This window comes from Loxodonta africana, chromosome 25, assembly GCF_030014295.1.
Source record: "Loxodonta africana isolate mLoxAfr1 chromosome 25, mLoxAfr1.hap2, whole genome shotgun sequence".
NCBI classification, from domain to species: Eukaryota; Metazoa; Chordata; class Mammalia; order Proboscidea; family Elephantidae; genus Loxodonta; species Loxodonta africana.
In genome coordinates this window covers 44,901,642-44,928,804 of record NC_087366.1, presented here as the reverse complement: position 1 = coordinate 44,928,804, position 27,163 = coordinate 44,901,642, and the positions used below count along the sequence as shown (strand labels likewise).

General features: G+C 38.0%; 1 protein-coding gene across 8 annotated transcripts in view; it reads right to left on the bottom strand.

Moving 5' to 3' along the window:
* Positions 1–27,163, bottom strand: part of SDCCAG8 (SHH signaling and ciliogenesis regulator SDCCAG8) — a 242,379-nt gene that overhangs the window by 184,097 nt on the left and 31,119 nt on the right. For 7 of the 8 annotated variants that reach the window (XM_064276762.1, XM_010591051.3, XM_023549319.2 and 4 more), the window contains 4 exons: positions 24,779–24,919; positions 21,195–21,259; positions 17,906–18,094; positions 9,004–9,142 (listed from right to left, as the gene is read on the bottom strand). In XM_064276762.1, the coding sequence (XP_064132832.1) occupies positions 9,004–9,142; positions 17,906–18,094; positions 21,195–21,259; positions 24,779–24,919 (534 nt within the window). Of the gene's footprint in view, positions 1–9,003; positions 9,143–17,905; positions 18,095–18,825; positions 18,960–21,194; positions 21,260–24,778; positions 24,920–27,163 lie in introns of those variants that run through there. The other variant, XM_023549325.2, reaches the window with a different exon arrangement.

Below are 27,163 nucleotides of genomic sequence, written 5' to 3'. Positions count from 1 at the left end.
CTCATTTATTTCCAGGTTCCATTTCTGGCACTTTTAAAATTATCCTCAGTTGTCATGATTTATAATTTTCATACAAGCAAACAAAATTAACATTTACTGAGCACTTACTATGTGCCAGATACTTTGCCAAATGGCCTGCATGGATAATTTATTTAATCTCCTCAATAACTTTTAGGTGGTTGCTGGGGAAAATCAAATCCATTTCCTCTGACACCAAATGTGAAGCAAATCAAATCTATAGTCAGGTCTGCTCCTCTCTGTAGTACTTCTATCCTAACACATGCTACACATGTGGCACTTCTTCCCCTGACCCTACCCACCTGGAGCTAGGTCAGAGCTCCCAAGTTAAAGGACACAGGCCTCCAGACTGCCAAGTCTGCCCAAGACCTCAGACACCAGCCGCAAACTCAGAGATGCCCAGTGCTCCCCTTCACTTCTGACCTGCTGGTTTTCCCTACCCCCTCAGGACACCAGCTATAATCTCAGGGGTCCCTGGGGTCCTCCCACATTTGAACTGCTGGCTCTCACTACTCCGTTGGGCTCAGTAATTTGCTAGAATGACTCACAGAACTTACAGAAAGCACTGTGCTTATAATCATGGTTTTATTACAGTAAATCTGATATGGAGATACTCAGGGTAAGGTCTGGGAAGAATCCCAATGCAGAGCTTCTATGGCCCAGAGGATGCACTATCCTCCCACCTGCATCAATGTCTATCACCAACCAGGAAGCACATGGAGCTTCTGTGTCCAGAGCTTTCAATGGAGGTCTCATTATGTAATTCAAACTTCAGCCCCTCCCTGCTGAAGTCAGTGGGTCTTTCTGGCATAGTCCGTCCCCACCCAACATGAGCCATAATGCCTCAGGTGTGATCTGGAGTTCTTATCAAAGACATTTCAATTACTGGGGAAAGTCCAAGGTTTTAGAGGTTCTCTCTCAGGAACCAAGGACAAAGACCAAATTCTCTGAGTGAAGTTAAATTCTTTAGTCCACAGATGTCCTTTTTGCTAAATTGAAGAAATTTGAGGGCTTGAGACTTTAACTTGTCTAAGATCACAGACCTAGAAAGTGGCAGAGTAGGGATTTGATCCAACATAGTTTCACACTAGAATCTGCGATCCTAACTATCTTACTATACAGCCTCCCACCTACACTGGAATCAAATTTTTCATGGTCAAGGAAAAGTTATACAATAGTAAATCTGTGCAAACATTGCATACTATTATAGCACAGGGTCTGGGTGTGGTTACTGAATTAGTATTTTGAGGGTGAAAGGAAGAGAACTGCTGTTTCAAAACAAGCCTATAACTTTTTCTGACTGACTTCAATGTGAAGTGTCTGTGATTGCTGAAATACAGCACAATTAGTTAGAATACACAGGTGGGTCCTAATGACTATGTGCCTAAGACATGTAGTCCAGGAGCTTTAGAGACGCAATGCACTCTCTTCCCATGCCATCTAAGTTCTGATGGTGAAACGGAATGGCAACATCTTAAAGAAATATGAAATCCTGTCTCAAACGGTGCAATAGTTTACAGCTGAAAGCAACACTGAATAATAATGAAAGTAGGGGAGGGGTTGGGGAAGATTAATTACTTCGGTTTCAAAAGAGGAGAGATATAATCCAAGAATCTCTTTTCCTCTTAATAACCAATTTGGGATTTTGCTATATCCCTGAATTTACCGCATCCTTTTAGGGTGCATATATTAGCAACTGGTATAAAAAAAAAAAATTCATTTATTAAGGGGCTCTCTTTCAAAATTAAAAAGTGTTACCTTGTTAGGGTATTCTGGGATTTAGAAAGTTCACCCTTTAATTAGCTTTAGTCAAAACTCCATTCAGAATTAAAGTCTTCAGAGTAAAGAATATTACTTTTTTTCTAATATTCTATAGAATTTACATGGGATCTCTTACCTTATCAGCTATGCATGGCTTCACACCAAGAAAAAGAGTTACCATTCTAACTATATATTATACCGTGTTTTCATAAAGAAATCATTTAAAAATAGTTTAGACTACTTATAGTAACTGAAGTCTAGTTAGTAATTTAATAATTAACAATTAAGATATCAGATTAGTTGAAATGATCAATTTCAGAGAAACTGCATTCAGAAAGCATGACATTATAATTTTCTCACATCATATATTATTTTCTTACAAAATCTTCAGGCTTTTTCGTCTCCACTATAAATGTAAATACTGTATATAATTTCTATTTATTTAGGATGTAATATACAAATGGAACACTAGATGGCAACACATATCAATGATCTATAAGACCAAAAAAAAAACCCAAACCTGTTGCAGTGGAGTTGATTCTGACTCATAGGGACCCTACAGGACAGAGTAGAACTGCCTCATAGAGTTTCCAAGGAGCGGCTGGTGGATTTGAACTGGCGACCTTTCGGTAGCTCTCAACCATTATCCCATCAGAGCAAAGTACCTATCATTTCACGGCTCAATAGTGAAGTAGCTGGTTTTTAAATTAGAATATCTATGCCTTCTGACATTTTTCTACCCTCTGAAACCAAACTTCCTAATACGTTTCAGCAAACCTTCAAGATAAAGACAACTAGGTCTCCATTATATTTTATAAACTGTTCAGTAATCAATTCTTTCATTCATTAGTAATTCAGTGAAAAAATGCCATAGATTCATAATATACAATATTCTCTATAGTTCTTACCTATGAATTTTAAAAAGTGATAATTATAAAAATTCACATTAACATTTAAAACTAATAATTTAGTTTAATTTAATTCAACAAACATTAATTGTGCAATTACTATGTAAATGACCATGTAAGATATACAATGATAGATGTCACAGACCCTGACTTTAAGGGCTTATCGTGTTTTGGTGGAGAGAACAACGTAAACAGCCACAAGAAACAAACACATTAACAGGAATATAGAAGAGGCAGAGATTAATTCAAACAAGAAGGGGCTGAGGAAATCTTTATGGAAGACTGCCGTCTAAGCTGACTCTCAAAGGTTGAATCAATATTTCACAAGTGAATGTATCTGTGAATATACAGGAAAGAACAGCACGAAAAAATTCTGGAAATGGTCAACTGCAGGTCATGTTCTGGAAGCTGCATCGGTTATATGAAGGACTATAAAAAAAAAAAAATAGTGACAGATAATGCTGGAAAAGTTAGAGTGGGGCCAGGCTGTGAAAGATCTGGAAGGTCATGCTAAGGAATTCCTGTTTTATTCTACTGCAAGATGGCGAGCTACCTGAACTTGGAGATTTACAATTCAGGAAGACAAGGCAGCAATGTGAAATATATAGTGGAACTGAAAGAGACCCAGAGGGGACCAAGAGAAGACTATTGCACTCATCTGCACAGATTGCATAAGAGTAGGTGAAAAATTGAACCAGGATAGGAGTATAGGAATGGAAGGGTGGACCAGAGATACTTAATTTCATGACCCAATTACTTTTTCCTTTTAATTTTTCATTGATAGTGTTTTCAGTAGTGGAGGGCATGCTGAATCATTGGGTGTGTGTCAATTTTTGGTAGGTAATATGGTTTTTGTTTTATGACTCATTCTATAAATCATACCCTCAGAGTTCTGAGTACCCCTTTTGAACACCAAATCTACCCCCAGAGCCCGGGGGGTACATATGTGTGCCGAATAAAAATTTTCAAAGTTCATGTTTTTCCTATCAAAAATTCAGCAGTTTGGCAACACCTCATACCTAAAACCATCGCCATCAAGTCAATTGCAACTCACAGCAACCCTACAGGACAGAGTAGAATGCCCCCATATGGTTTCCAAGGAGTGGTTGATGAATTCGAACTGCCAACTTTTTGGTTTGCAGCCGAGCTCTTAACCACTGCGCCACCAGAGCTCTCCCAACAATACTCTGTAGTAACAGTAATTTACAGCACATGCCTTTTTTTTTTTTTTTTCTGTTTTAAACTGTTATATAGGGTCCTGCCTGCTGACGGCACTTACTGTCAGTGGGACAGCAGCTTCCCAATGAATGCCAGAGGTCCAAAAAGGAAGTGGAAGCTATATTCACTGTCAGTCCTGAAAGGGTTAAGGGACACTGAAGAGAGAAGGTTGGCAACTGATTAGATGCCAAGAAAGGGATGGGAAGAGTCAAGGTATTTTAAAGGATACAAGCTAGGGCTATTGGCAAGGTAGTGATGCTACTACCTGAAAAAGCACATAAAAGAAGATAGTAAAAAGAAAAGGAGCAGTAAACAGGAAGGTAGAGAGAATTATTAATTTTCTTGTGGAGATTTCAGATGCTAGTGAAATATCATTGATATAAAAGAGGTCTAGTAGCAGCGGGAAATGTAGGTCTGGGGCTCAGGAGAGCAGTTATAACTAAAGACATAATATGGGGGTTGGAGTTGTTCAAATGAAGGTAATGGTTCAGCCATGACAGAGAACACCAAAACTGAAAAAAAAAAAAAAAAAACCCATTGCCGTAGAGTCAATTCCAACTCCTAGAGACCCAATAGGACACAGTAGAACTGCCCCATGGGGTTTCCAAGGAGTGGCTGGTAGATTCAAACTGTCAACCTTTTGGTTAGCAGCCTCAGTGCTTTACGACTTTGCCACCAGAGCTCCAGAGGAATACAGACCCCTGGAAATGAGGGCAACATGAGGGGAGCGCTTTGGACACACTCTGAACAATGTCTATATTTCAGGCTTACATGAAATAAGTTGAAAGAGACTTAAGAGTAGATAAGAGAGATATAAAGAGGGCCCACAAGAGCGAAATGTCAGAGAAATCAAGGGAAAGGGAATTCCATGATAGTATAGCTAATGGTTTCCAAAGCTGTAGAGTTTGAGTCGAGTGAGGATTGAGATGAAGTCACTGGGTTTGGCACTCAGGAAATGACTGGTGATCAGTAATGAGCAATTTAGTAGCACAAAATCAGATTACAGGTTGTTGAAAGCCTGACTGCAATGTGTTGAGGAGTGAATGGAAAGCTGCAAGGGTAGACAAGGGTTTTGAAAGGTCTGCCAGTGAAATGATGAACAGAAGGTAATAAACCAAGTGGAAGGTGATCACAGGAGGGCTGTGTTTTATTTATTCAAACAAGAAAACAGCTATAGGTAGGATGGATACAATGAGGGGGAAAACCAATGTTGAGTGGGTGGGACTGAAGATACAAGAAAGATGTGATGACAAATGCCTCAGGGTCTCTGAACACCTAGAAGTGAGTGGCTATCAGGGACTTACAGAGAAAGATTCATACTGAGAAATAACAGTGCCAGCTAATCAAGAAAAAAAAACAAAGAGTAGAAGACATATTTGAGGGAAGAAAAAATGTTGAGAGGAAGCTCATCAGTTCGTCTTGATCTCAGTAAAGTAAGAAGTAGGCCATCTGCTGAAAGGGAAGTGCTAAGAGTGAAACTGGGGAAGTGAGGATGGTGGGAAGGCTCAGGACCTCATAAGCATGCCAAGAAGTTTGGATGGAGTTCATTCTGAAGGCAGTGGGGAATCACTGAAGGATTTTCAATTGGAGAGTCATGTGATCGAATCGCTTTTAAGAAGGATCACTTCTGGCTGCAGTGCAGAGAATGGACTGAGGGAAAGGAGACCAGTTAGGATGCTGTTGTAATTCCTAAATCCAGAGATTATAGTAGCCTGAGAAAGGTGACAGTCTTAAGAAATGGTGCTGGGAAAACTGGATTTCCACATGCAAAAGACTGCATCAAGATCCATGCCTAATACCATGCACAAAAACCAATTCAAAATGGATTAAAGACCTAAATGTGAAAACTAAAACCATAAAATTGGCATAATGATTGGCTGCTAACCAAAAAGTTGATAGTTCAAGTCCACCAGCTGCTCCTTGGAAACCCTATGGAACTGCTCCACTCTGCCCTATGGAGTCGCTATGAGTCAGAATTGACTCTACGGCAGTGGGTTTTGGTTTTGTTTTTAATCTTTGCAGGAGCAGATAGCCAGGTCTTTTCACCCATGGAACAATTGGTGGGTTCGAACTTTTGACCTTTCGGTTAGCAGCTGAGTGCTTAACCACTGCACTATCATTGCTCCTTTGGAACCATCATATGACCCAACAATTCCAATTCTAGTTATATACCCAGAAAAAATGAAGGCAAGAATGCAAATAGAAACCTGTACACCAATGTTCATTGCAGCGCTATCCACAATAGCTAAAATGTGGCAACAACTGAAATGTTCATTAACAAATGGATAAACAAAATGTGGTGTATACATACAACGGAATATTATGCAGTCTTTTATCAAGAAAAATGAAATCCTGATGCATGCCACAACATGGATGGATCTTGAAAACAGTATGCTGACTGATATAAATGAGTTGTAAAAAGACAAAATACTGTTATGATCTCATGTATATGAAATAAGCAAATATATAGAAGTCAAAGACTAGTGGTGCAGTGGTTAAAGTGGTTAAGGAGCTGGGCTGCTAACCAAAAGGTCAGCCACTCGAATCCACCAGCTGCTCCTTGGAAATCCTATGGGGCAGTTCTACTCTGTCCTATAGGGTCACTATGAATCAGAATTGACTCAACAGCAAAGAGTTTAGTTTGGGTTTGGTAAGTGTAGGTGTGGGAAGGAGAAGTTTTTGCTTAGGGGGCATGCTAATGGTGGTGGAATGATTTAGAAAAGGATAGCAATAAAGGTTGTACAACATGAAGAATGTAATCAATGTCACTGAATTATATATGTGGAAATTACTGAATTGGAGAATGTTTTGGGGTGTATATTTTCATCACAGGAAAAAATTCTATAGCAGAAAATGCAAAAAAAAAAAAAAAAAGAGGAAAGGTAACAGTAAGGGAAGAATTCAAGAAAAATTCAGAAGGTAAGACTTGTTCTTAGTGACTGATTAGAAGTTGGGGCTGAGAAAGGGGATGGCATTCAGTCTTCTGGCCAGGACACATTAGTGGACAAAGTACCATTAGGTGAGTTAAAGAACATAGAAAGAGCAGCAGATTTATTGGTGTGAACACAAAGAGTTCAGTTTGGGATTTCTACTTAAATAGGAAGGGGAGAAGGCCAGCCTGGAGACAACAAATGAAATGAAATACAAAAGGAGGCTGAAGAATTAGAGGAAAGATGAAGATGTAGCGTAAATCTGAGATAGGAAGAGAAGAAAAGGCTGGTCATAGAAGGCAGTTAGTTTCAGAATTTGAGATTATATGGACAAGTTCACGTGGGAATTAAAGTGGAGGAGGGCAAAATATTAGAGGCATGCTGAGACTGCTACAGTTGCTGCTGAATCAGTTTTCAACACATAAGTAAGGTGTTGCATATATTAACAACATGGATGTTGAAACCTTTAAGGATGATGAAAGGAGATAGACTGGAGAGGGTAAAGGGTTAGATGCTAAAGCTTTTAGAAAGTGTCAGAGTATCTTCTACAATGATAGTTTATATTAATCAGAATTAGGGAAAGGAGAGATGACATTCACACCTAAGAGCAACTGAAGTAACTGAAATTAGGTGCCAAAACAAATTTGGGAATGGCAGTAACGAGTGAAGTGAATGCTGCTTTCTCCATCATGGTGCCAGGAGGTTAGTAAGTGGTAAAAGGACCTTCACTGAAGGTTTTATGGTCATGATATCATCAGGGAACAGCTAGAATTTGGCACCAAGGAAGAACTAGGAGGAATGTTTGAGGAAACAACCAAGTATGTTAGGGAGTTTGTCCAGAATGAACATAAGTTTTAAAAGACACAGAAAGCATTAATCATGGAGGCCAAAAAAAAAAAAAAAAAACCAAATCCATTGCCGTCAAGTCGATTTCAACTCATAGAGACCCTATAGGACAGAGTAGAACCACCCCGACAGGTTTTCAGGAAGCGGCTGGTAGATTCGAGCTGCCAACCTTTTGGTTAGCAGCTGGGCTCTTATCATTGTACCACCACAGCTCCAATGTAATGGAGGCAGTGAGGGTCAAATAACATGGAAAGAGTTAAGGATGAATTGGATAGAAGCAACTGATTAGAAGAAGTTACAGACTAACTGGGTTTGCAGCTACCACCATATTCATGGTTTCTAAACAGAGAGAGTGGGCAAGTTTTCTGGAAGGATAAAACAATTACTGAGAAGAGGCATAATATAGAATTGAACAACCCTAATCTTTTAATAAAATACTTTTAATAAAATATTGATAATACTATATGGTTTAGACCACTGCTGTCCAACAGAACTTTCTATGATGATGAAAATATTCTATATCTGTGTATTCAATCCTACAGCCATTAGCTACATGTATCTATTAAGTACTTCAAGTGTGGCTAGTGTATCTGTGGAACAGAGTTTCTCATTTTATTTAACATAAATTTAAATAGCCAGGAAAATACATGGCAACTTTAATGGATTAAGATGTGGTCCCTTAATTCATGCGCAGCAATGAATCACTGTTACCTACCATTATTCAATGGAATATTTTAATATTTCATATAGAAAAGAAATAACCCAATATAAAGTGCTTAGAATGATGTTTGAAACCCAGTAAATGGTCAATAAATGTTAACTACTATTGTCATTATTATTAAATATGTTTGATTTAATATACAATGGATCCAGACTCATAGCTAAAGACACTATTAAAACATACTTCTTATTTTCTGTGGCATATTTGGATATTCTCAAAATTTTCACACATATAGAGGAATGACATTTGTCTTTAGTCACACATGAACATACATAAACTGGTGACTATGGGTGTGAAGATTTTGAAAGCATTAAAAGTAATCAGCAGACAAAAAGATTAAACATGCAAGTCTCTGGAAGCACTTGACCACATTGTACTGTATTCTGTGACTAATGATATAAGAGTGTTCCCAGAAGAGTAACAATTCTTCAAATAGTAAAATTGTTTAATTGAAAAAAGTTAACATTAACAGGTTGGTATTCACTGTGTGTGTGTTTGCAAAGGAGAGTTTAGTTCTAGAAGAATAACCAAAGACTTACTCAGACAAAAGAAAAACTAAAGCAATTATGCCATGCCTTTATTGTAATCTTATCAGACTTGCCTTGGTTTTTTCAAAGTTGGCTTCCTCAGTCATTAGCACAGCTTGTTTCACCTGCTCATAAGCACTTGCTTCTCTTTGCTGCACATCTGTCAAGCTGCTCCTTACAGAAACTAGTGCAGCCATTAAGTCATCTCTTTCTCTGTCAGCAAAAAAAAGCACATTCGCAACAAGAAATGGTCAAACTTTTGTGCAGTCATAAGTCAGGAAGAGAAAAGCATTCACATGTATTAGAAGAGCAAGGGCGGGCCAGCTCAGCACGTATGAGAGCGCGCCCCAGAGAAAGGTCCTCTGTCCTTACTTGGCGAGAGGGAGGCAGGCAGAGCAGCCAGAAAGGCTGAGAGCATTAGTGGCAGGCCTGCATCTGGGCGGGACAATAACCTATTGTGCAAGGGACTGGCACACTCATAGCTGCAGATGAAAGCCCAGAAAGGGGAAATTAGGAGAAAAAAAAAAGTAAGGCTGGAAAGGAAGAAAGCAGCAAAACAGGGAAGGTAGGAATTGTATCTCGATGTTGAATGAACACTTTAAAAGGCGGCTACTAACGTTTTGTTTACACTGCTGATTCTCTCTCTTTTACTTGAACAAAGTTATGTTCTTTCCTTTTTATCCTCCTCCACAACGCTCTTTCTCTCTCTTCCCTTTCAATTAAATTCTATCCTTCCTCATTTAGTAACACGTTCTCTTCTTCAAGGGCAGAACTGTTGAACCCCTCAAGTGCCTTGGTCATGCCTAACTCATAATTTAACCAAATCGCATCCCACTGGGTTTGTTCATTGCCGAGTCCCATCCCCCCACTCAGCAATTTGCAGAAGCACTCTAAGCTAAGCTATTTATTGGGGGTAAAAGTGAACTGAATGCCAAAATGCTTTGGCATGTAAACTGGCAAGGATCCAATCTCGTGGGCTAATAAATTCCATATAAAAACATGCCAGGATTAACTGCAATTGATCCACTGAATAAAAATGACCAGAAAACCAAAGGGGGAGGGGGGCTGAGACAATGTGTACATTAAACATATACACCAAGCACAATCAAAATAACAGGCAGGAACATTGATAAAGGAAGAGGCGATAGCTGCATTAAGTCCCTGTTAGAGGTGTTAAAAAGTTATTTGGAAAGATAGGAAGAAGGATTTTTGGAATTTATTTCTTATGAATAGAGTCACGTTCTATACACACAGCAAAAAAAAAAAAGCATGTTGGACTCTTCTGTAAACTACTGTGTAAGAGCTCAAGTCTTCAGTGGTGATTTCAAATTCAGTTGAAATACTGCCTGCAGTTTCTGTTTTACTGCCAAATTCTAAACTATTTGCCAAAAGCCAACTGTGATTTTTCAAAAATTTAGCTAACTTTAAGGAGACATCGTTTAGAAAATTATAAACACAGCTTAAATCGCTTTCAGAATTAAGCAATGTCTATACATAAAAATCTTTTAAAGATAAAATTATTTAAACTATTCGTAGTATTTGAAAATCAGCTACATTTTCATAAATATATAATACTGAGCTAAGTTATAATTATTAACACTTTCACAAAAACTCTTGTTGAAAAAGCCAATAAATTGCTTCAAGTATTATAAAATTCATGGTCGCATGGTAAGCTCCATTTTAGAATTTCCTCATTTGTTTTGTTTTAAATTGAGAAACATAACTTGGTTTAGATATTTAATTCTAAAGGAAATGATCAAAGATAATTGATGATACATAATCAAACACAATACTAATGTGAAAAAGTAAAAGAATCAAAGCAAGATTAAATTATTCTAGTTAAATAAAAAACACAAATGAAATGCAATCAAAATTGAATATTCATCTGTATTCTCCCCCCACCCAAAAAAAAGCCATACAACATAAAAGAGTCTCGCTTCACCTAGGACATATAATCTAGCTAGGACCTGTGGTTCTGGAAGAAAATAAAAATTTACTCTTTAAGAGTAGCAAGTCAGTACAGGCATCGCATAGCCACCTTTCTTAAAGCTCTAAAACCTAGTGAAAGGCAAGTTACAATTCAATGGCATCCTTATCTGCTCCTGATACCATGCCTTCCTCAAAGCCAAAGTTCCAAATGAAAAGAATTAAGAAAAAAACCTCTGTGCTTATAAATATATAAGTAGACATATCACTAAGCCCACCGCCATCGAGTTGACTCCAAATTGTTTTGACCCTACAGGACAGAGTAGAACGGCCCCACAGGGTTTCCAAGGTTGTAAATCTTTACGGAAGCTGATTGCCACATCTTTCTCCTGCAGAACGGGTTTGAACCAATGACCTTTTGGTTAGCAGCCAGGCGCTTTAACGGATGAGCCACCAGGGCTCCATAGACATATCACAGCAGGATTAAAATCTAACAAATTTCTCCATGAGGGGGACTTATATTTAACACACTTAATGTCCTGCAGAATATCCTCTTGCTAAGAGTGCAGCGTGTCTGCCACACAGCAGATACTCAATGACATGAATGACAAAATAACAAATGAATAAAAAATCTGCTATAAGTGAGCATCAAAAGAGGTGATGCTAAGCTCCCTTCAAGTTCTAAGATTTTATTACCTAAATTTAAAAAGTCACTAGGCTATTTGGAATTGGAAATGAAGAGTTTAGCTTCCTTTGGATCAAAAATTTTTCAGAATATTAACTCCTCAACATCTGACTGTTGAACAACAGATGATCACCAAAGATAAACCCCTAAACACTGACGTCTTGTTAAATTCATGGTTCAACAATGAGACCACCAAATAATTGTACCAAAAATCCGTGTAACCACTAGACTGATACACTCCAACCTGCAAATACATTATATGCTTCAAGGTGGCCCTCAGACCATCTGGGTAGTCCAGGAGATCGTCCTAAGTGACACCTACACTTGCAGGTACAGGGGCCATTTTGGCAAGTTAAGATTATTCACTTTGTGGCTACATTTTGGTATTTGTTTTGTTTTGTTCTAACATAGCCTATACCAAATAGCAAGCACTCCAAAAAAAGAGTAGCAGCAGCTCTGACATGGCAGTTGTGTCCTCAGCACACACCACAGCCACACTACCTATTCCTACAGCCGTCACCTTCTTGATTTATCTCCCATTTTCAGCCCCACACTTGTCTTTTGGGTCTAACAATGTACTCATCATCTGGCTCGAGATCCTCTGGGCTGTCCCTCAGCAACAGTCCATTCCAGCCATCCAGGGTAACAACACAGTCAGCTGGGGCCTGCTCCAGGGTGCCCAGTCCACAGGCCTGAGTGAGTCTTTCACACCAGGAAGTTGTACAGATAACATGTAGAGTGAGCGGGCACTCTTCCAAACCACCATGTCCTACAGCAGAAGTTCTGTGACCGCTCACCAGCATCATGTGAATGTTTCGATGGGTGTGGTAAAGCAGTTTTTTGTAGCAAAGCAAGCAAAACAGTCTTGGTGCTGCAACATTTCATGATCCAGATGAAAGAGCAGCTAAGGCAGAAAGATGAGGTAAGGAGCTTGGTGTCAGTTCTGGAATGAAAAAGCATGGACTTACACAACACTAGTGAGCATGTAATATTTAAGGAATTTAGTGCAACAGTCAGAGCAAAAAGAACCGAGAAAGTCCCTAAAAAACCTTGGCCAAGTGATTAAGAAAAAGAGAAAGTTGGTTTGATAGGTATGCAATAGCTTTATCTTGATATATGGAGTCCCCCAAAAATGCCTTATAATTTCTAAGTTATTCCACAGTTATGACCAATGTTTAGCATTACAAAGCATCATTCAAAGCATTACTACCACTGCTTTTAAGAAGCAAGTCTAGGAGGCTGACTACAACAGTTCCTTGTTCCTCATTTCTGGGAAGTTCCTGGCTATAATCTTGCTAAGCCAACCATAAGGAACACTGCCAATGATCCATCCCAAAATCACAAGCTGGACTGAGGTCCCAGGATAGTACAGTAGCAATAACTTCTCCTTTTTGAAAAGTACACTGAAACTTCTCCAAGATACTACGTGCAACAGAAAGGAATTTAATATACAACAGTTCCATCTCAATTACCATCCTAGATGTTCTGATTATTGACTAAGAAAAAGAGGTTACTGTTTCCCTTACCTGCCTCATGGTACAGTGAGGCCCGAGCGAAAGGCAGAAGTTCAGAAACACTATGAAGACATCCATATCAATTTTAAAAATATATCCAATGTCATCGACCGTTGTTAAGTATAGTCTCCAGAAAGTCCTAAGGTCTTAGCAAAACATCACAAATATGGATGGTCTTGTCTCCAAGTCCTACCTGATCCCCTCCTTGTCCACTGCATTACTCATTCTCGTGTAATTCATTCAATATAGTACATGCTAAAGGAAGCGATGAAGGAGGTTTAGCTGCTGTCACAACACCACGCTTCCAAAAGAGGCCAGGGTGCTCTCCTGATTTATTGTATTTGGGATATACATATATAAATTCCATATGAAAGTAAGCCAGGAAATGCTGTGATAACAGCGTACTGAGGGGGTCAGATTTCTAACTATGCGGAAAAGATAGGCAAACCTAAAAAGTGTTGGCTACCCTTCAAAGTCAGCATGGCACTCAGTACTCAACATCCTGCATTAAGAAGTTGAAAGAAGTACACACCAGCTTAGGCCAAGCGAGTCATATAGTCAAAGATTTCCACAGACAATAAAAGCAAAAACCGTTCATTGTATTCTGTTGCTAAAGAAGAACATGAGTCAAAGATATGCTGACAAAGCAGAAAATTGCTCTAAGAAGGTCGACATTTACTTTAAGAGGCTAAGAGCTCAAATTTAGGGTAGAGACAAACGAATATATAACTGAGCAAGAATGTAATTTCTGAATGACCGCCAGACTTGGAACCAACGGTTCTTTCTAAAAATATTTTTCTCGTTATCTACAATGATAATATGGAAGGCAATGTAATAGGAAAACAAAACAAAACAAAAACAAAAACCCTGTGTTCTATTTCTTGGTTGGTTTTGCTAGACTACCTAGTTCTAAACTCTGTTATTTTTTAATCTATGTGATTTTGAATATGCTTTTTCTTTTTTTAATTAATTTATTACATTCTCATTGTAAAATTAATTGTCAGTACGGTTAAGGACGTATTAGGCTTATACTTCCGATTGTAATGCCTTCTTCTACTTCTCCAGTGGAAACCACTGTTAAATATTTAGCATTTAAACTTTCAAATCTTTGTCTATGCTTTTCTACGCATACGTATGACTCTAGAGAAAAATACGTATGGTTGTGTGTGGACTTTTTCTTTAACACAAATGCTTTCACACCGGGTGCATCTTTGGCCATCTTGTTTTGTTTCTTTCAACAACAGATGTTGGATATTGTCCCACATTAGCACAGGTAGATCTACCTCATTCTTGTTTTTTGTCTTTTGCTGTGTGTAGTATTTCATAGTTTGACTAAATCATGTTTAGCTAAATCATATGTAGTTAAAAGATATTCAGGTTGCTCACACTATTACAAACAATGCTACCAAAAGCATTCCCTATCAGTGTTTTATCATGAAACGTGAAATGCACAAAATATTAATGGATAGTGCTAAATCACCCTCCATAGTAGTTGTGCCACCTCTCAGGTGTGGGGTGCTCAAAACGCTAACGCACAGAAAGTCTTAGTAACCTGTCAACACAGCTGTCCCTGCCCTGCCTGATTTGTGACGTGGAAGAAGTGACATGGGGCCTTGGAAGCCAGTGACATCCTTGATAAAGATAACCCCTTCTACTCTGACTGGGAAGGCCTCCAGCTTGGTGGCATGATCTGTGCAGGGCTTCTGTACATCGCAGGAATCATGCTGGCTTTGAGTAGTAAATGCAAATGTGAGTCCGGTCAGAAGCACAACCCCTGACCTGAGAAAGCCACCCTACTCATCATTCCAGGCTCTGCCAATAACTGCTGAGCCCAGGACCAGCTTCTTCGAACTCTAGGACCTGCCCCCGTCTCCTTACACTGGCCCTTTGCCACTCCCTCTCCATCTGGGGGCTCTAACCTCCAGGACTCTCTTCCTCTCCCAGGGCAGCCCTTAGGCTAGCTTCTGATGGGGTGGGAGGAGGCTATCCAAATCTTATTAATAAATTAAAATGTTCTCACCCCTCAAAGATAAAAAAAATAAAAATAAAAACAAACAGGGTATGAAAATATTCACCTACTCATGAACTTACCAACTTTGCTATTATCATTCTTTCATTTTTGCCAATATGGTGGGTTTTTAAAAAATTTTTAATTGTATTTTCTTGAATACTCACAGAATGAATACCTTCTCCATTGATGACATCTTCTTCTATTAGTCATCAAATTCTACTCTTAATGTACTTTGCAACTGGGTAGTTGCTGCTGGGTGGCACAGATAGTTGGGGTTCAAATCCACCCAGCAGTGCCACAGAAGAAAGATCTAACAACCTGCTTCCAGAAGGTCACCGCTGTGAAAATCCTCCTGAGCGGAGTTCTACGCTGTAACACTCTGCTCGTGGCTAGTCAGGAGGTAGAATCAACTCCACAGAAATGGGTTTGATTTTGGTTTTAGTTTCTTTCTTTTTTTTTTTTCTTGGTTGTATGTTTCAAAAGAAAGTCTTTATACATTGTACCAATCTTCTGTTACACATGGTGCAAATATTTTTCTCAGTCTTTTAATATAATGTTTAATATTTTGTAAGAGGGAAGTTTTTTTTTTTTTAATTTAAAGAAATGTATCTTTTCCTCTATGGTTTTCACTTCTCATGTCATGTTTTAAGACTATAATTAGCCCAAGGTCATAAAGATATTTTTCTGTATCTTCTTCTAGTACTTTTATAGTCTGAACTATATCCAAGTTCTTAAGCCATCCCGAATTTATTTTTGCTAAGTGTTATTCTATTTTTCTTTCCCAATAAAAACAGGAACACTTTTAACTTCTCATGGCCTCAGTCTCCCTACCTTTAAAATGAAGGTAATAATATCTACCTCACACAAGCTTCTCTAGGATGCAGAGATTATGTTTTTAAATAGCCTGGCATGGTTTTTGAACATATAGTTAATGTTCGGTATATATTACTTGGATCTAAAAATGTATTTAACAGTTAACAACAACAACAAAAAAGGATCATCAGCACAGATCATAAAAAATACCATTCTACAACTGGAGGAATTTAATTTTTATAACAGCTAATAGGTTAGTCATGTGTGGAAACCATAGCTATCAGACTTATTGATTATTCTTGGAGTATGGTAAGTACAGAAGAGTTTTAATATTTATTGAGGACTTACTATATGGCAGAGGCTGTTTTAACCACTATATAGGTATTCTCACAATGACTCCTCATAAAAAAAAAAAACCAAACCCATTGCCGTCGAGTCAATTTCAACTCATAGCAACCCTACAAGACAGAGTAGAACTGCCCCATAGAATTTCCAAGGAGCGCCTGGTGGATTTGAACTGCTGACCTTTTGGTTAGCAGCCATTGCACTTAACCATTACACCACCAAGGTTTCCAAAAATTACCTTATGAGTTAAGTATTTCTATCCTCATTTTAAAAACAAGGAAACTGAGGCACAAGAGGTTAATAACTTTACCACAGTTACATAGTAAGGTATCCCCTAGAAGTGAATAAAATTGCAGGAAATAACTAAGATACTAAACTACAGAGCAATTCACAATCAAGAAATACCGTGACCTATTTTCTACCACCTATGGATGCTTTCATAAACATCTGAAAATGCTTTGCACTATTCAGAAAGAATGGATTATACATGGATCTTGGCTGAAAGCAGAGAACACCAGAAAGATGTTTGTTGTTGTTGTTAGGTGCCGTCAAGTCGGTTCCGACTCATCGCGACCCTATGCACAACAAAACGAAACACTGCCCGGTCCTGCGCCATCCTTACAATTGTTGTTATGCTTGAGCTCATTGTTGCAGCCACTGTGTCAATCCACCTTGTTGAGGGTCTTCCTCTTTTCTGCTGACCCTGTACTCTGCCAAGCACGATGTCCTTCTCCAGGGACAGATCCCTCCTGACAACATGTCCAAAACATGTAAGACGCAGTCTCACCATCCTTGCCTCTAAGGAGCATTCTGGCTGCACTTCTTCCAAGACAGATTTGTTTGTTCTTTTGGCAGTCCATGGTATATCCAATATTCTTCGCCAACACCACGATTGAAAGGCGTCAATTCTTCTTTGGTCTTCCTTAAGAAAGATGTTTACCTGTGTTTTATTGACTATGAAAAGGCATTCAACGGTGTTGATCATAACAAATTATGGATAACATTTGGAAGAATGGGAATTCCAGAACTCTTAATTGTGCTCGTACAGAACCTGTACATAGACCAAGAGGTAGTTGCTCAAACAGAAAAAGCGGATATTGTGTGGTTTGAAATCAGGAAAGGTGTGTGTCAGGATTGTATCCCTTCACCGTACTTATTCAATTTGTACGCTGAGCAAATAATTCGAGAACAACAACATAGTGGGTCCTTATGCCAGTGCACTCATCGTATTCTTCACAACAGGCATACAACGAAGACGTGGTAATAACTGACTCTACTTAAACTATAGCAGGATAATCCAAGACGTGTGGAAGTAAAAAGAACACCTTCCAAATTTATGTTTTGTTAATGGGATTGAATGTACAGCCACAGATTCACAGAGCTGGGCAGAACTATAAAGATTCTCTAGTTCAGTTCTCTCATTTCACAGATAAGACTGAAACCAAGAGAAATAAAATTACTTGTCCAAAGTGACATGGTTACCTACAGTTAGCAGAACCCCACCTCCCCCCGCAATTCTGTCATCAATAAAGCTACCATGAAGGAATCTTTTAAAATCCGTTTTATCTGAAGCTTATATTAATCACATCTGATTTAGCATGGGGGATAAAAATACACAATGTCCCATTAAAGACATAATTTTCTATGTTGCCAAAGACTCTGGTGCGTATAAGCATACTTACTTAGTCAGTCGTTCAATGGTCTGTATGTGAACATTGTTATGGGTTTGGGAAAGAACAGCTTCGTGCTGAGCACATTTCAAACAAAGGCCACCAACACGGTTAGAAATATTAGCAGCCAGAAGAGACTCTTTATGCTTTAGTCGTTCTTGAAGGTCTTCACACTTTTTCTGATATTCAGCTAAGTCTTTCCTAAAAAGTGGGAAAAAAACAGAAAACCAATTCTAGGAAATGACCACATAAAAGTCCACAACTTTCAAATGTACCATAATAGTGATAATTACTACTGCTATCATTTATTAGCCAAACATCATACAAGGTGTTTTACATATAACACCTTATTAATTCTTATTACAGCCCTGAGAGGTAGGTGTGGTATCTATATTGATATGCTCAATAAAATGAAACTTGGATATATAAAATAATTAGCCCAAGTTCTTATAAGGGTTTAACACGGATTCATCTGGCTCTGATGCTGGCTGTCTTTCCACAGGATCCCACCTCTGTTACTTACGTTACCCACAAAACAAAAGCACAACTCCAAATACAAACACTAAATAGTTTTGCTTAATACAGGGGATGGAGGAGGCATAACACAACGTTCTTAAAGTGACGGAAATACCCTATTTCAAACGTCAACCCCTTAAAGTACAATTTGTAAAGGATACCATCAAAGATCACCATAAAGAGTATGGATTTTTATCCATGACTAATCTATTATTGCTCATTTTCTTCAGGAGGAAAATATTAAAAAAAAAAAAAAAAGTCTAATGACACTATCTTACAAAGAGCTGTTAAAAAAAAGTAGGCTAAAGAAAGAAGTTATATAAAACTTGCCAGTCATAAGCAGTTATAGGCAGCTGCGCTATTAACTAGAAGCATGCAGCTTGCTAAAAGAAGAAAAACAAACAAAAAACCCAAACCTGTTGCCGTCAAGTAGATTCTGACTCATAGTGATCCTATAGGACAGAGGAGAACTGCGCCATAGGATTTCCAAGGAGCAGCTGGTAGATTTGAACTGCCTACGTTTTGGTTGGCAGCTGAGCTTTTAACCACTGCACCACCAGGGCTAAAAGAAAGGGATGGGAAATTGTGTTTGTTTGTTTTTACTTTACAGGATAGCCCCTGGGTGAAGTTTTTCTTCAAGTTGGCTATTTAAGGTTAAGTGACAAGTGTATAGGTTATATTTTTCTCCATCCCCTTAGAAAAACTTTTAGAAAGTCAACTTGGGCAATGGAGCTTCCTTGCCTGGACCTCACTGTCCTACTGTATGTTTAAAAAGCAAACAAACTTCTGAGCTCAAAAAGGAGAAAGTTGTCCTTAAGTTCTCGAACTACTGAAGGCAGGCACTTTATCTCCGGACTAGTCTACTCCCTAGAGTTAAAGTTTCTACTATACTCAGGGATCTAGAGCTATCCCAGTTTGCTCACTGTCCCAAAGGAGAAGCCAACAACCCAGGCAGCTGGCTGTCATACACCACCCCAACATTTGGGATTTGGGGGCTTTCAGGCAGCCTGGGGGAGATGGAAAGGATCCATAGGCAATGTAAGTGTTAGAAGACAAGCTAATCTGATGACAGCCTGAGGTTAAAAAAAGGGGGGGAGCTGTTCTGCCCTATGCCCAAGATAATATCTCCCACATAAGAAGTTTTCTCCCAAGTACCATGTGGAGAAAGTCTGACTTTCAAAGCCTTTATAAAAAGAACTCTGGGAGCACATTCCAAAGTCAAAGGGTCTCCATTACTATTTCTGTCAGGTTCAAACCCAAAACACTCAAGGAGATTTGCTTACTTGAAATGGCAAAAGAGAAAATGAAAAAGAAAAAGGCGCTATTAAGCCAGAGTTTCTAAGAGTAGTGATTTTATCTTTAACAAAATGCCTCTTTTAATAATCTTACACTATGCCAAAAGAAAACTAAAAAACAGAAGGCAGAGAACAAGTCTAGTTCATTACAACTTGATATGTTAATGTAATTAAGGACGGCATGTTTGAATTCTGAATGTGACAAAATAAGTCACATCTGCATAGGTATAATGACCTAGAAATATGTTACTTCAAAAACCAAAGAATCAAATCACAATAGAAATCAAAATATAAAAAAATAAGATAAATGCAAGAAAGCAAAAATTAGACCCTTTTTAAAATATTTACTTTATTGCCACTATTTAAAATAAGCTTTAAAAAAATTAATTAATTTCTGGAAATTTGAAGAGGCACCTCACATGATAAATCACTAATGATTAATCTATAACATAGGTCTTATGGGGATTTTTTTTTTTTAATTGTGCTTTAGGTGAAAATTTACAGCTTACATTAAGTTCTCACTCAAAAATTTATACACGTATTGTTTTGTGGAATTAGTTGCAATCCCTACAATGTGACAGCACACTCCCCCTTTCCACTCCAGGTTCTCTGCGTCCATCTGACCAGTTCCTGTCCCTTTCTGCCTTCTCATCCTGCTTCTGGCTGGAGCTGCCCGTTTGGTTTTGTATATCTGATTGAAGTAAGGAAGCACATTTCTCACGTGTATTGTTTTTTGTTTTATAATCCTGTCTAATCTTTGAAGAATGGGCTTTGGGAATGGTTTCAGTTCTGGGTTAACAGTGCATCTGAGGTCCATAGTTTTGGAGGCTCCTCCAGTCTTTGTCAGACCATTAAGTCTGGTCTTTTCACGTGAATTTGAATCCTGTTCTGTATTTTACTCCTGCTCTGTCCGAGACTCTCTGTTTTGTTCCTTGTCAGGGAGGTCATTGGTAGTAGCTGGGCACCAGAGATTTTCAAAACATATTAAAAATATATGAAAATTCATCATGTATATCAAATTAATGCATATGCAAGTTCATCATGTATACACTCAAGCTATTATATTACTGTTGCAATTTTAAAATTAAATGAAGAATAATTGCCTAGAAAAGAACATTTGCATGTAATTTGAAAACTGGAGTGTTTTACTTTTACTACTTAATTTACTTTCAAACCATAATTTCTGTAAGAGCAGCTAGTAATTCTTATTTTTATGAGAAAGCACAAATATTTTAAAATTGAAGAAGGGATAAAACTTATAGTTTAGCTCATGGTTCTTTGAAATGGAATTTGGAAAAGGACTTCACAATTTCATGCCCCTTTCTTTACCCTTTAATAATCTGAGAAAAAAAGTTGTATCGCGTACAATACAAAATAGCATCATATAATTCTGATATTGACTAAAACTGGCATTCCAGCAAACATTTAAATATAATCTCTTAAGATCATTATGTTTTTGCTATGACATTAAATGGATGATTCCACTTTACCTCAGAAACATCAATTGAGATTCCAGGATTTCACTCTTGTCCATGTAAATAAGCTTTAGCCTCTCCTTCAGAAAAGAAAAAAATATTATAGGTGTATTTCCCTATGTCCTGTGTTTTACAAGCAAATTTTAATTACTGACATTAAACTCAATATTTTTGTCTCTTTTTACCCAAGAAGGAAAAAAAAATATTCATCCTTTCAGGAGACACTTTTCCTAGTCCCCTTAAAATTTTTAATTTTTCTTAGGTGAATGCCTGCAAAGATGCAAAAATGATGATTACTGGAAAAAAATTTGTTTTTTAAAATTGCATTGATCGTATTTTACTCTTAAAAGGAAAAATTCAATTATAACCTGTAAGGTCCATGAGGGCAAGGATCAAATTTTACATATACATTGGAATCCTCCATTGTGCCTATTGTATATGTGACATACAATAAATATGTGCTGGATGGACGATAAAAGATAAAGTTACGAGTCACATAGTGACAGGCCAAATGGATACACTATCTACAAGGCTCTGCTGATATCCAATTGTCCTTTCATTCAGCAAATATTTACGGGATATCTAAGATGGAGTTTCTGCTAACTCCAAGGAGCTTATATTTTAGGAAGGAATGGAAAGGCAAAAGAATAATTTCAATTACATATAATTGCTCTAGTGAGGTACGTTGTTGTTAGTGAGGTATATATACTGTTGTTAGTTGCTGTGGAGTCGAAATTCTATTGATCGAAAAAAAAGAGAGATGGGGAGAAAGGGTAGGAAGGAAGGAAGGAAAAGAAGGGAGGTAAAGCTACCAGGAGAGTCCTAAGGTAAGTCACAGAATGGGAAAATATATTTATAATACATATAAACAACAAAGGGCTTGTATTCAGAATATATAAAGAACCCTCATAAATCAATAGGTCAGATAATTCAATAAAAATAATACACAGGAAATTTGAACAGGCACCTCACAAAAGAGGATATCAAATAACCAATAAATATGAGAAGATATTCACCCACACTAGTAATCATGGAAATGCAAAATAAAAACCACAACGAGATAGCACTACAAGCCTACAAGAAAAACTGACAATACCATGTGTTGGCAAAAATGTGGAACAATAGTTATCACTTACATGCTGCTGGTAGGAGTGTAAACTCATAAAACAACCTTGGAAAAGTTTGCCATTATCTATTGAAGTTGAACATAAATATATGCTAAGATCAAAAATTCCACTGTGAGGTACATATCCCACATGAATACATGCAATGCACACCAATATAAAGAATGTTCACAGATATGATATTCACAGCAGTCCCAAACTGGAAACAGCAGTGGAATGAATAAATAATTGTGGCATATTCATATAGCAGACCCACCAAAGAAAATGAACAAAAGATTATCACGTGCAACAATATGAATGAATCTCACAAAAATGATGTTGAACAAAAGTAGCCAGACGAAAAAGAATGCATACTATATGATTCCATTTATATAATTAAAAACAAACAAACAGGCAGAACTCAAGCAGAGTGTTTAGGGATGTATGCTTGGGCAATTCTCATAAAGTAGGATAAAAACCCAGTGCCATCGAAAGTAGGACAGTGATTAGCTTTAAGGGAATGAAGGGGCAGTGACTGGAAAACCCCTACAGGGTCACTATGAGTTGGAATCAACTCAACCAACGGCAATGGGTTTGGTTTGGGTTTCAGACCATAGATTATTCTGGTGGAAAAAAAGATACAATTTAGTCTTTTAGCTTTTTTAAAGGAAGGCACTCTTCCCTAAAATGTAAAATAAAGCTTGGCTTAGGGTTTGAGATAGGGAAGAGAGGGAAGGCAAAGAGAGCCTTTAGGAAACTGTAGGAACACCTGTAAATGATAATAAGAGCCTGAACTATGATTCATTCTGAATTACCCTGGAAGCATTCCATTTACAGTGTCATTCTTGCTCTTTCATCGTTGCTGATCTTTCTGACCTGTCAAATTTAACACAAGCCAGACTTCCAGTTAGCAAGAAAAAAAAAAAAGGTTTGTTACACAGATCAAAGGATTTAAAAGTATCCTTTGGTCTTAAAACAGAATTAAGACCAAGCAATTTCCCCTCCTGGATTGAGTCCCTTTTTTCTTCTTCCCTCATCCCTTCCTAAGCTCTCCTGCCTAAGTGTGGCCAGGACTCCTTGTCAGTACCTATATTAGCACTTTTTGCTGTGCTGCCACTTATCTTGAGTCTTTTTCCCCTACATGCTTGTGAGTTTACAGGGGAGAGAAAATGCACTTTCCTTGGTTGGTAACTCCCAAGATAGTGCTGGCATATAGTAGGTATTGAATAGAGGTGGCATAATTAAATAACAACAAACAGACAAAAGTCAGGAGGAATAATAGACCTGTTAATTAATTATTAACATAATAAGACCAGACACCTAAGGTTTTAGTGTAGTTTTTTTTTTTTTTTAATAAAAAATTGTTCTGCTAGCTATATAGGCTAACATGAATCTCTCGTATATTCAATGTTTCACACGTCAACAACAAAAAGTCTAATGAGAGTAGAGGAATAGAATCCTAACAAGTGATTTGATCTCATAAGAAAATTAATAATACTCTTTATTTATTCTAAGGTGCTCCGGTGGCACAATGGTTAAGCACTGGGTGGCTAACTGAAAGGTCAGGTTCAAACCCAGCAGCTGCTATATGGGAGCAAGATGTGGCAGTCTGCTTCAGTAAAGATTTATAGCCTTGGAAACTCTATGGGGCAGTGCTACTTTGTCCTCTAGGGTCTGTATGAGTCGGAATTGACTGGGTGGCGGCAACGGGTTATAATCTTTAAAGAATGGAGCCCTGGTGACTCAGTGGTTAAGCGTTGGAATGTTAACCAAAGGGTCTGCTGTTAGAACCCTCCAACTGCTCCTAGGGAGAAAGGTGTGGCAGTCTGCTTCTGTAAAGATTACGGCCTTGGAAACCCTGTGGTGCAGTTCTACTGTGTCCTGTAGGGTCGTTATGAGTTGGAATTGACTTGATGGCAATTTTTTTTTTTTTTTTACAGGCAACATTTTAGTGAATACTTACTTTAGTGCTGTGTGCACTTATAATTTAAATTCTCCCCACAATCTATAGTGTTGTATTTTATTGTCTCTGAGAAAAGAGTTTGGCTCTTTCCTGAATTTGTATCCTTAAAAACAGTTGAGCCCTCAACACAAATATTAAGAGTATCTGCCAAGTATATTCTCATGAGGCTGTCAGGAAATATTTGAATCTTAAAACCAGCCTCCCTTCCTCTGATTAAAAAGCCTGGTGATAGCCTAGCTTCCCACTGACTTTTCTTACTATACAGAAATTAAGATAGCGAAGACAACTTAGAAACTCGACAGTTATGCTTTTTATATAAATTATCATTCTGCCTTATTTTTCAAAATATAACCATTTCTTCTCATATTTATTAAATAGTAGTTTTCAGACGATTCTTCAATTTGGGAACGAAAATATAATTTTCCACAAACTGTTAGTATCCATACCTAGATTAGCAATCAAAGCCTTAAATACATAACACCCAAGCAGTGAACCGAAAGCGATGCAGAAGAGGGAAGCGACGAAATCCTCACCAGTTCTACTTTCCATCTTTCAGCCTCAGCAGCAGATGCAGCTTTGACCGGATCCGCGTTGCACTGGGACAATGGTCTCTTGGCAGCTTCATCCACCCCAGCATCTTCACCTGTTGTAATCCAAGAATTCTGCATGTTCCCCTAAAATAAAGCGTGCCAGTAATTGCAGCTGCCATTCAACTTAAGATAAACACACACGCTTTACAAATGGAACGCTGATTTTTATTTACGAGGAAAGGAAAAGGAGAGCATATGCTTCTACGCCACAACTCAGGAACCATTTTATAGTTTTGGGCTATTAGGGCCATATTCTTCATAAGGTGTTACAGCTCAAAGGCCGACAGGTACATGCAATAATGTAAATGAGCAAAGAAGGCTGGATGCCAGTATATTCAACAAGCAGAATTATTCCTTACTCTTCTGAAGACATGCATTCTTGAAAGCCCTCTCTTGATTTGTCTTTCATTTTCCCACATTTCAGAGAGGCAGAAATAACAACAACAATTGTTAACACACATAGTATTTACTATGTTCCAGGCACAGTTTCATGTGCTTTACATATAATAACTCATTTAATCATTTCAACAACCCTATGAGGAGGCTCTATTCTAATTTCCATTTTATAGATGAGGAAACTGAGTCATGCAGAGTAACTTGCTAAGGGTCACAGAGGGAGAAAGTGACTAATAAATAGCAGAGATAGGATTTGAGCCCTGACAATCTGGCTCCAAAGGCCATGCCCTAAACTACTATGCTAGTCTTCCTTTCTAGAAAAAAAAATATTTATGTTAAATAAGAAAAACCGTACATGTGTTGTGATAAACAGAAAGGATACGCAACCTGAGTTTCAAGGATTCAACAAGGAGTGGTGGTGACCACAGTGAACCATGGTGACCACAGTGAACCATAGAAACATGTCCCATCCAAAGGAAGCAGCCAATACTCAGTTTCAGTCAAGTACTGCCATGTGGGGAACACAAACTTATATTACCTTTTGATTTTTTTTTTAGATAAGCCAGAAATCTGGATCTTCATTTGCAACACTGTTAAATATTGGCTCAAAGTTTGTCAAACAAACACAACACGTCTTCGAGCTGAATATGGTACACCCACTGTCAGTTTGCAACCTCTGGCACCCTTTCAACGTCCAATCAAATCAGCAGTCCAGAGATCTGGGTACTTTATGGATGCAACAATGACTAAAATACATTCATTTAATTAAACAAATAATTATTGAACTGTTGTTAAGCCCCAAAGGATATGGTAATATTCATAAAGGAGGACAGGTCCCCTAGTACACAGAACATATGGTAGCATCACTCATGCTAGGATGTGGTAAACTGTACTCAGTGAAAACAGTGTTCTGAGATTCTATTCTATATTCTTCCAGAAGTTCAGTTTAGTGCAAATATTTGTGTATCACCTAATATGTTCAGACACTGTGCTAAGAGCTTGAGAGGCAAAAATGAGCAGGACCAATCTTAGCCCTGAAAAGTTTACTGTTTAAGGAGGGAAACAAACACTTAAGCAAATGATTTTAATTAATAAGGTAAGTGTTCTGCCAGAGGTGTGCATGAGGGACTATGCCAGAACAGAAGAAGGACACTAACAACAACTGGAGATTCAAGGATAGTTTTCTGGAGAAGTTTGACTCCTGTGTGGTATCTTGAAGGATGAATAAGAGTCAACTAGATGCGAAGGGCATTCCACGAAAGGGAACCTCCTGAGCAAAGTCGCAGAGGTGTAACGTTGCCTTCAGGGAACCCTTAGGCAATTCAACATTACCAGAGGCTAAAGTACAAGGCGAGGAGTGTCAGAAGATGAAGCAGAAGCTTCTGGTAATGGTCTTGACAGTGCAGCATGCCACGCTAATGAGCTTGTACTTGATTCTGGAGGCAAGGGCAAATCTCTCAAGATTTGATGGCATTCATATTTGCCTTTGAGAACAATGAGAGAGTGAGATACTAATTTCCTATGGTGAAACTGGAGAAAGCATATAGACTACAGATTGCTGACATGATATAAAACCTTTGTCAGTCTTTGGAAAAAGTCATAGTCTAATTGAAATTTTTGTTCTGTCACAGATAATTTAGAAAACTTGACTGGTACTTGACCAAGATAAAAAAATCTAATTATGCTTATATCCCTGAAGATCACTGAAAGCCTCTGACTTTTTAATTGAGAGGAGGATTGGTAGTGGAAGGGAATGAGAAAAGACATGGAAGAAATGGTTCAGAAACTTTCTATGTAGAAAAAAAACCTTAGTTCCTTGAATGAGTACACATGCCAAAATTTCTAATAATGTATTTTTTTTTTTTTTGAGAAAAGCCCTCCACGAAGAGAAATTTTATAAGAAGGAAAAATGATTTAAAAAAAATGAAGATA